This window comes from Lycium ferocissimum, chromosome 7 (assembly GCF_029784015.1).
Source record: "Lycium ferocissimum isolate CSIRO_LF1 chromosome 7, AGI_CSIRO_Lferr_CH_V1, whole genome shotgun sequence".
Classification (NCBI taxonomy): domain Eukaryota; kingdom Viridiplantae; phylum Streptophyta; class Magnoliopsida; order Solanales; family Solanaceae; genus Lycium; species Lycium ferocissimum.
This window is the reverse complement of record NC_081348.1, coordinates 3,491,074-3,501,871: the sequence shown is the minus strand read 5'-3', so window position 1 is coordinate 3,501,871 and position 10,798 is coordinate 3,491,074. Positions and strand designations below refer to the sequence as shown.

At 37.1% G+C, this 10,798-nt stretch overlaps 1 protein-coding gene across 3 annotated transcripts; it reads left to right on the top strand.

Annotated features, from left to right (window-relative positions):
- The first annotated feature begins 633 nt into the window (after positions 1 to 633).
- LOC132063122 (SURP and G-patch domain-containing protein 1-like protein) lies at positions 634 to 10,797 on the top strand. Of its 3 annotated transcripts, none has more exons than XM_059455556.1 (9): positions 634 to 821; positions 2,974 to 3,425; positions 4,047 to 4,173; positions 4,620 to 4,726; positions 5,328 to 5,456; positions 8,908 to 9,042; positions 9,192 to 9,371; positions 9,918 to 10,096; positions 10,559 to 10,797. In XM_059455556.1, the coding sequence occupies exons 2-9, from the start codon at positions 3,011 to 3,013 to the stop codon at positions 10,583 to 10,585; spliced, it is 1,299 nt and encodes a 432-aa protein (XP_059311539.1). In that variant the 5' UTR covers positions 634 to 821; positions 2,974 to 3,010; the 3' UTR covers positions 10,586 to 10,797. The 3 variants fall into 3 exon arrangements, with proteins under 3 accessions (XP_059311539.1, XP_059311537.1, XP_059311538.1); XM_059455554.1 differs by having other exon boundaries at positions 638 to 821; positions 9,186 to 9,371; XM_059455555.1 differs by lacking the exon at positions 634 to 821 and having other exon boundaries at positions 848 to 3,425; positions 9,186 to 9,371.
- The last annotated feature ends 1 nt before the right edge of the window (position 10,798 follows it).

The window sequence follows — 10,798 nt, the reverse complement described above, 5'->3', positions numbered from 1 at the left end:
CTGGACCACTTGACCTCGTCTTATGCATTTGTTGGGGTGTTGAAAAGTTAATATATGTACATGAATACAAAAAATTTACCTAAATATACATCAATTTTTTGCCCGTGTTAGTTACGGCGGCACGGGCCATGACTAAATCCGCCCCTGGTAACACACTTGTCAATTTAGATACCTAAATTAGGAAATAAAGAAGCAGCTAAAAAGAAAGTATATGGTACAAAGTTGTGTTACATTTTTGATAATATTATAAACTATAATTATTTAATAATTTTATCGTGTGAATAACTTTTTTCTCTTTTTATATTCGTTTAAAATTGCTAACTTAATAAAAAGGAAATTTTAAAAAATAAAATACTTTCTAGTTTCTACTCCATTCCAAAGTTATATTATTTGAAATATTTAATTATGGATGGAGAGATGTTATATAATTTTGTCGGACTTTTTTGGTGGTTGTGGTGCTGGTGGTGATATTGTTATGTTTGCTCTTCTTCCACCGCCATCATTGTATTTTCTCTAGGGGATGCATGTATAAATAAAAGAAACCTAGGGAGGCAAAAGATTGAGGAAAAAGTACTGCACCTTTTTACATATTTAATCCCCCAAATTTCATCGGTATAACGCCCAAAGTCACGTGTTCTCTCCTCCTGGTCCGCTCGTTTTAACGGACGTTGCTTTCTCCCGAAACATACATGCCCCCCCTTATTCATTACCAAATTATTATTTTTCTCCTCTCCATCTTCGTCTTTCAGGGTTTCAGTTCCATTGCTTTGTTGAGTCAATTTGCTGATTTCGGGATCGGCTTTTCATTCTTGATTCCTCAGGTTGATATTTGAATTTTTTTTAGTTTCTTTTGTTAATTTTATCACTTCATTGGATTGTGTTTGATGACTTTAGGGTTTCAATTAATTGATGGATTTTGACCAAGATTATAAATTTATTCATGTTTTTGCTTTTATGTGATGTTATGATGCATTTTCCTTGGTCGATTATTAGTCATCAACGCGTTCAAGGTTTGTTGTTGTTGATTTATTCAGTTCTTTTTGTGTTGTGATTATCTTAGGTTGTGTTTGTGTTGACTAGATAATTTGTTGCAGAATTGTATTTTGGTGTAAAGAAACTTATGTAAACAAAGCTGGAGTTTCTAGAGTCCTTTTTAGAGGAACAAGGACATACTTTTGCTGTACGGAATTGTAAATGGGCTCCCACCACAGCCTTTGTGCTGATGATTAATACATTGTTACCTTTCTCGACAAAAGAAAAACTGTTGCCGAAAGAGGAAAGGAAAAAAATAAAAAAAAAAAGGAGATGGTGCCATCTACACAAGATTTTGGGTGGCGATTGCATGTTGAAATTTGTTGTAAAAAGTGAAAGTTAATTTTTGGAAGATGGTGTTTGACTGAAAAAATTGAAAATATGTTTTGAGGCAAAAATTGATTATTTTTCGTTGTAGTTGAAGAATAGTTCAGGAGGTGGAGGTCCTTTGCCCAAAAATCATCATTCACTGACAAATGACTAACAAATCTTTGAGAAACTACAATGAGCTAAACACATCTTCAGCTTCTACTAACCTTCTTTATGTTAACGAGAAACATTTTTCAAAAAGTATTTTCCAGACAGGTCCAAATGAACTATTTGAAGGAGATGGAAATAACATTACTCGCTATTATTGCTGGATTGTTTCTGCTGTTATGGTTGTGAATAACTGACTATAGTGCAATTGTAGATGAGCAACATCTGATTTTTGAAATTAATGTATCATGTGGAGTCATAAGATAAATCAGTCAGATCATTTGTCACAAAAGAAAAAGAAGAGAAAATCAGTTGGATCATTTGAAATCTAAAATTCTCTATTACAGCTTGTGAGGGTAAGGTGGCACTGTGAATACTTGATGGATTTGAAGTTACCGGTTTCAAAGAAAATACTCGAGGGATTTGCCCCGCCTACCCCTCCCCCCGTGCTTGCTATTCTTTTTCTTGGGAAGGGCTGGGTTGCTTCCTTCATCTATTGAGTCAGTTTCACATTTCCGTGCTCCCTTATCATCTGTCGAATCCATTTCACATTTTCAATTTGCTAAGCATCAAATAGTGCACCACTGGGCTTCCTCATTTCAAGATATGAAGCATCTTTGAGATCCAAAAAGTGCATAGTTCTCTATAATGACTTGGAAATATCATGCCAATACACTTGTGTCAGCAGGGCAGTTTCCTGACACATGCTTTTTTTATCACATGTCAAGTGAGTTGGCTATAACTTCCTTTACCTTGCTTTAGTACTGTTTCTGGTAGGGAAGGTTGTTCAACTGATACTATATCAGATTGATGATTTGCTTTTCTCATGCGTTCTATTAAGTATCGGACGTAGACTTTTATAAGTTCCCTATTCTGCATCCATATAGGTCAAGAAAGTTGTAAGTTTTTTTCCCTGGGTATGTAAAGGACACAAAGGAAAAACAAAACAGTCTAGCATATGTTCTTCTTGTATGGGTAAAAGAATCTAAAATTAAGAGGAATGCGGGTAGCTACATGCCTATATCTTCGGAGTCCCACGACTTTACTGAATGCATAAAGAAGTTCAGAAGTGGCGGATACATGACTTTCTATGAGTTGAGTGGAAGGAACGTTCACCTTTCCTTTCTTGACTTTCCTATTTCAGTCTACCAAACACGCCTAACCCTCCTGCACGGTCTAGTTGCTGATGCTAAAAAATCTTTAGGGGAGTGGGAGAGAAGGAAAAACCTGTTTTTTTTTTTATTTTTTTTATTTTTTATATAATTTTTTTATATTAAAATCACATTCTCTTTTCTGATTTCAACGATGGATTTGGGAATGCAACTTGGAATGTAATTATGATGTTCACTTATAGAACATTAAAGAAAGAAATGATAATAAAACCATTTAGTCTCTGAATATTTACTTACAGTAAAATGAAACCATTCAATGTCTGAATATATTGTAAGAGTGCTTGTTGAGCAGTTACAGCTGGCAGAAAACAATAGTTGGCTTTTTGCCAATGGAGAAGCCAACAGATTCTAGCTTATTTGTCAATGATGGTTCTTTCATGGAGAGGTTCAAACAGCTCCAACAGGAGAAGGAAAAGGAGAAGGTGAAGGCACCCTCCTCAAAAGAGTCTAAGACAACATCCAGTGTATTGGGAGCTTCAACTCCAAAGGCAGTCGTTAGTAAGCCAAGCTTGGAATTCAAAACTAATGCTTCGCGGAAAACTACTACAGCTGCTTCAGGTGGGAAACTTGCATTTAGCCTGAAACAGAAGTCCAAAATAGCTGCACCTTCTGTTAAGCTAGGTGAAGATGAGGATGATGAGGATGAAAAAGATGCTGGGAATTCTTCAGGAGATGGGCCAATTAAACGGCAGAGGGTGGAGGAACCTCGTGCTCTGCACCAGCCCCTTAGACAGATTGATGTTGGTAAATACTTATTACAAATATTGGAATTTTATTGATGATATCTCCTCTTTCTCCCTCTCTCTCGGTAAATAAAGTATAGTTTTGCTCATGAGTCATGTTATCACATGTTGGTTTTTGGAACAACATTCTTAGTAACTATGCATCTTCCTTTCTTTAATTTTCCGTTTGCTAGCTTGATTTAGGAATCCCTCTCACTTTTCAAGGACTTGTTATTATATCCTAGGAATTTCGAGAATTCATGGGTGATCTTAGTTCTTGCCCATTTCGAGCATTTGCTTTCTCTTGGTGGTCACATATGAGGTGATTTCCTTTTTGGTTGAACCACATAACTCACCTAATATCTTGTGCACCTGGTGACATGGTTGCAAATTCTCGAAGCCCTTCATTAGTCAAGATTTTACCATGTAGTTTTGTACTTTGAGGATATTATCTAGGCATTATGGATAAGGACTAGACATTCTTGAGTTACTCTTGTCTGATCGTGCAGCTTATACCTTAAGTCCCTACCAACATTGGTGGAAAGAGATGTTCAATGAAAGATTTGGAAATGGGGCTACAAGAGTAATTTACATTCACTTGTTCATGCTCTTGGTATTAATCAGTTCTTTAAGTGACATGCAGCACCAAATACCCCAAGTGATCCAACAGTGAAGAAAGTTGCAGACAAATTAGCAAGTTTCGTGGCCAAGAATGGAAGGCAGTTTGAGCATATCACACGCCAAAAGAATCCAGGAGATACACCATTTAAGTATGTATCAGAATCTTTGTGGTTTCTTTGTGTGGAATAGTCACATAATTTCCTTGGACATTGATTTTTCTTATGGCATAGATTGTCATGGTTTGATCTGTCTTCTCAATAAGTTCTATTGTGGTCACATGTCCTTGCATCCATGAATTTTTTTGCATCTACTGGCATCTTATTGTCTCCTCACCCTCTTAAGAACTGGTTTCACTTCTTGTTCTTCCATTCGCCTTGTTAGTTTAATTCTCTACTTTGTGTTGGTGTTTGGAAGTTCTTTCTTTGCCGAAATCACAGGTATCTTTTAGAGTTTTATCTGATGAGTTTACTGTACAGGAGATTTTATGTAAAGCTTATTATGTATGGGTAATGGTCAATCATCTGATTTCTTTCTCCCTAAGGAAAAAGAAAATTCATTTTTTGAATATTGTTTATGGCATTTGATCTACTTGCAGGTTCTTATTTGATGAAAGCTGTCCTGATTACAAATACTATGAATATCGACTTAGTGAAGAGGAAAAGGCTCTATCACAGACCAGCGATGCCCAAACATCACATAGTGGTGAGTAAAATTTCTCAACATGCATATATTACTGTCACAAGCCTAATTAGCTTTCCGGTAAAGTAGTGCAGGCTCTTACTAGCTTTCTTGTTTATTTCTGCAAGCAGTAAATTTTTTGGGCAGTAATTGTTTGTTGTAGCAGTAAACTCGGTAAAGCTGCTCTGGTAAACTTGACTTTTATGTATACAAAAATGTGACTGGGTAGTAAAAGTTGTGTTTTCCTTTTAGGAAGCTAGATTTAGTTGTTTGTTCCATTCTTTTCATGTGCTCTCTCTTGGATTGGCTCTAGGTGCGTCCTCTTGTGAGGAACCAAATTAACTAAATTATGATTTGAAGTCCTCTGAGTGCGCTGGAGGTTACAATATTTTCTAGTTCAAGGCCTTCAGCTGGCCATATTTTATATGCATTTTATGTACTGTGTGTATATGTGTGTGCGCCTGTGCAGGCATTTAGCTGAGCAGCTTGAGGTTATCTAACTAAATCGCCAACTTCGTTTTTTGCATCTAGTGTCTAGTTCATCTAGCCTCGCTTTTGATCAACATGGCGTTTGTTTGCGGTGATTCGTCCATATTATTTACTTGATTGGCCTTTGGTGCTGTAGGAGTTTCTAGTACTGCGACTCCTAGTTCAACAAGCAGTTCTCATAGGTCACATCAGCAGCAACTGAATTACCAAATTCCTGCATCAGCATTGTATGGAGCAACAGAGAATACAAGTTCTTCAGAGTCAGGTAGAAAATCTTGTAATGTCATTTATATGTGTCTGTATATGTAAATATATTGCCTTGGCATTTTGTTTAGTGTTATCAAATGCGAAAAGCACAAAAAAGTTCTTAAGGTCTGTTGGGGCTTTAAGTGCAAATAATGCGTGGGCTTTAATGAAGAAAGGCACAGATGGAGAAAAAATAGAAATATGTATATTTAGTCCAGGACTAATAATTATAAGCATGAATAACAAATGGATGGACGAAGAAGTTGAAAAGAAATTACGATAAAGTGAAATATCAATTGTTCAGTGTCGCCTCTTCAGGATTACGCTCATTGGCAAGGAAAGTATGCCTTGGAGCCTTGATGATGACACTGAAGTGCCCGCTAGGCGAGACAAAATGCTCAATATGTTTTTCCCCTCGCTTCAGGGCTTAAGCGCACTTAAAGTGCAGCTTTGATGCACTGATTTGTTTTGATAGTTTACCCTACTGGAGTTGGGCGTAATGTGATGAGCAATAATGGAGAATCTGCTTTTGCACCTGGATTTGTGAATATAGGTTACCATACACAAGTTTATTGAGGCAGATGAGTTTTCTAGTGAGGTTAGAGTAATGAGAACAGAAAAGTGGTGCTTGGGTTTTTTGAAATAGGGTCATTCTTCTTCGTCAAAATACTTATTTCCATTCTCTTTGAGAAGGTGCATAGTAAAATGTTGTGCTATTCCCCCTTTTTTTTTATTGAGGCAGATGAGTTTTCTAGTGAGGTTAGAGTAGTGAGAACAGAAAAAGATTGCTTGGGTTTTTTGAAAAGGATTACAATTCGATAAATACTAGTCCATTCTCTTTGAGAAGGTGCATAGTAAAATGTTGTGCTATTCCCCCTTTTTTTTGAGGCAAGTAAGAGATTAAATTTTATTGAACAACTGAAACTGCACTAAGATTGCAGCAGTACATCTGTATTTTGTTACCAATATGGATATTGCTAGTCCTGCAAGGAGTATATTCATTTTCTCTTTTGCCAAATGTTCCCAGATGCATGGTCAAGTTTACAAAACTTCTAAGAGCAGCATACATCTGTATTTTGTTCCAGCCAGGACTCCATTTTGCCCCTCACAGTATATTCATTTTCTCTTTTGCCAAATGGTTCACCAGATGCATGGTGGCAAGTCTCCCAAAACTTCCTTCTTTCCTTGCCGAGCTGTTTACTTTTCCAGTACAAGAGTAGCTTCTTTGATGTCTTAGTCATAGCTCATTTAACGCCAGATATGCTAAGAAGCATACTCCAAATGTGGAATGTCTCTGACAATGTAGAAGGAGGTGATTTGTATTTTTGTATCTTCCACGTCCTTTTTACATATGTAGCACCTAAAACACACCTCCATAGCCCGTTTTTGATATTTACCTGAATTAAGATAGCTTCAGATTTGCAATCCAGCTCAACAAGCTAAATTTGATGGAACACATGTTCAATCAAATGTTTCTCCATGGCCATGTGTGCTGTTCTGCAGGGACATTCGAGCTTCTGTAAGCTCTGGTTGAACAGAGAACTTCCCGCAGCAACACTGATCCATTTTAGTGAATCGGGTTCTTAGATAGAAGTTGATGTGTTTCTACTTCTTATGACAATGGAGCCATTCCTTCTGCTTCCAAATCATTGCAACTTCTCCTGGAAGCCCAGCTTTGACTTTTTTCCGCATTGTTTTACTGTTACTGAAGAATTTTGAGCAAAGCAGTACAATTCTGGAACTTATCTTTTAGTGGTTAATGCCCCAGTCAAGTATCCTGCCTAAAGTAGATTTTACTACCATCACCTAAAAGTTTAACATACATCTGCATTCATCCCATAAACATCTAATATGTTTGCACACTCCACAACAAATCAGATATAAGGACTCCTGTTATATCTTTTCACTATCACTTCTTTCTAGCACTCTTCTTCCTCTTGTATACCTCAATAACCATTTTAAAAGCAGACTTTCACTATGCAAGTTCAAGTTTTTAAAAACCAACTTACTGTAGCCAATTTCACTTAAATGAAATGCCTTCACCCTGTTTGCATCCCAAAGAAAGTCCCTCCTTAGTTTGTCCAGCTTCTCCCAACCTTTTTTTGGCATTGGAAGTAGATAACATTTTGTGCTAGTTTCTTGCATGCATGTTTATTCTCCAAAAGTGTAGTATGAGAGTGCTCAGCTGTTCATTCCCATGAATCCTTTGTTTGAAATTATTTATATTTACTATGAGTAGAGAGGTTTATTCAGAATAAATAGTAAAAACCTTGTATCTGATTGGGCAAACCTCAAGAGCAGAGATCGTATGTGAGTGATTCTTTAATATCCATATGTGGCACCGTTTATGTGGCACGTTTGACTAGGCACAAAGTTTAAGAAAGAAAGGAGACTTTTGAAATTTGTGGTCTAAATTAACCTTAGACATTTGTGTGGCTATAAATCATTTCATTAAGGGTAAAAGGAAAGTTTAAAGTTAGTTGTTTCTAATTTATAGAAATGTGACATCCTTTTTGGGACAGACTAAGAAGGGAAGAGTACCACATAAATTGGGAAGGGGGGCTTATCTATTTTGCCCCGTGTGATTCAAATATTAAGAAGTTATGACTGAATCCTTGTTCAAAAATCTACTCTTGTCCCAAGTTGAATGTTTTGCTTTTGGCTTGACGACTAGGAGTAGGACTGTAGAGTTGAGTTCATTGTTTAAATGTGAATAGAGGGATCTGTATTTCATTGTACTTTCAGCACTTGCTTGGTCCTGTGATTGGAATACGTTTTTTCCAGAGGGAAAAACGGCGAACCTAAATGCAGTTTGAGAGAACTAGTAGACAAGTCTGACCTATCGATGTAGATATGTATGTGTGTCGGTTTGTATATGGTTCTGTATGTATGTATGTATGTGTTCATGGCATGAATTAAGTTTATTTATGTAACTCTTAAAGGTAAGAGTTTTTCTTTCAAGAAGCAGATATTATTATAGAACGGATGCAGAAGAATTTGGACATCCAATTTCATGCCATGAACTTATATATATGTGTGTGTGCGCGCCTGTATGTTCATGGCATGAATTAAGTTTATTTATGTGATTCCTAAGTTAAAGGTAAGAGTTTTCTTTCAAGAAGCAGATATTACCATAGAATGGATGAAAAAGAATTTGGACATCCAATGACTTCGAATTTGTGTGACCTTTCCAATGTATAGTTCTCATTTCCTAGGTGACCGATGCGCATACATCATTTTTAAAATAAAAGAACCCTCAGAGACTTTTTTTGCCCCTTAAGCTACAGATTTTTGAAGAACTGGTTTCCTATCTTTTAAAATTTTATCTCATCCGGGCTATTTCTTGTGCACCTTCTGCGTTGCATCAGATTGTCATATTGCCAGAAGTTCATTGGATGATGGACTTCACGAGATTCCAGTGAAAAGATTTTCACTAAGGTTGGGCTCATACTGTTATCTTGTCTTTTCAGGTCATTCAAGCGGTCCATCGGGGTCAGATCCAATAGCGATGATGGAATATTACATGAAGAAAGCTGCAGCAGAAGAGAAGCTGAGGGCACCAAGATCATCAAAAGATGAGATGCCTCCGCCTGCTTCTCTCCAAGGTTGGTCCCTAATTTTGTTCTACTCTTCTGTATCTATGTTCTGATCTTCGTATTGAGTTTAGAATCTCAGGTATCTGAGCTCCAAATAGATGCAGGTAATGTTTATTAAAATATATGCAATTCTTCTGATATCTTGTTTTCAGTTGCAGTTCCAGGAAAGAAGGGTCATCACATGGGAGACTATATCCCGCCTGAAGAGCTTGCTAAGTTTTTGTCTACCTGCAATGATGTAGCTGCTCGGAAAGCTGCCATAGAGGCGGCAGAAAGGTCGAAAATACAAGCTGATAATATTGGCCACAAACTTCTGTCAAAAATGGGTTGGAGAGAAGGTATATCCTTCCCTCTAGGAAAACATGGACCGGGTCGGGTGCAAATATAACTTGGACTGGTACATTTTAGAGGAATAGTAGGATTCCCTTTTTCTTTAATAGACCTTTGCTTAGGGCAGGGCTGTTTAATTTTAAGAGTCTTATGTTAGAGTGTTGAAGGGGCCTATGAGGCTAGGATGAGTTTGTTCTGCGCTTGATGAGGCTACCCTCTGGTCTGAGGGGCATTCCTACCCCATCTTGTTTATTCAAGTGCATAAATGCACCATGTGTAGCAAGTTGTTTTGATAACTAGGTTGCTGTCAAACTTTCTGGGATGTCAAACTTTCTAGAACTTGGAGTTAAAGTTCTGAGATTGTATATCTTATGTTGCCGATTCTAGAATTTCTTGAAAACTTTTGCTTTGGTATGCAAGTCAAGCACATCTAAGTAGGTAGTTTTAAGGAGTTCTTAGTCAGAAAGTACTAGTCTTTGAAGTGCAAATAGTTCATCTTTAGGATTTATAAGCCGCAAATTCCTATGGAGTCTAATCTTTACGTGGAACTGCAGGTGAAGGACTAGGGAGCTCTAAAAGTGGTATTGCAGATCCAATCACGGCTGGCAGTGTAAAATCAAATAACTTGGGTGTTGGTGCGAGCCAACCTGGGGAGGTCACTCCAGAAGATGATATCTATGAGCAATATAAGAAACGAATGATGCTAGGCTACAAGTACAGGCCAAATCCATTGGTATGTGCTTTATCTCCTCTATAATTGAACTTTTCTATGGTCGGGAACTTCTCTTTCTTATTTAGTTTTGTTATTTTATTCAGCGGAGTACTCTGAATTGTGATTGAATCCGGTTTGCATTAGAGAAAATAAAAAAGACAACAGTAATATGAAAAGAGATCTTGCCATAGTCAAAGATATAAGTGAAGCAATATAAGCTTCTATTAGTCAAAGATAAAATCCTTTCCTTCAGTGTCTATAGACCACATGACCAAAAAGTAATCAGTCACCTAACTGGAGGGAGGATCCTGCTTAGGCAGTGTATTTGTGTATAAACTATCGCCTCACGAGGACTTTTGGTTCGTTCTCTCTTTAGGAATTTGTTTTCGGTTTAGAGAGTGGGGAGCGGGTTGGATGGAGGGAAATTAATGTTTTAAATATTCATTATAATTGGAACTAAGATTGATGACATCTGTTTTGCAGAACAATCCGCGAAAAGCATACTACTGAGGCAGTTTGTGAACTCCTAGCTGGCCATCTACTCGTCCTCTGTATTGAAGTAACTTGAGTTTGTTATAGTTTTCTTCAGTAAGACAATTATTTGGAAGTTGATGTTATTTTGGTCCAAATACTACCAAGTATGAATTCCGTTGTATCTAAGACATTAAAAATGACGTGTTTTGAACTCAATATATATTTCGGCGCCTCTGGTTTATCCAAAAG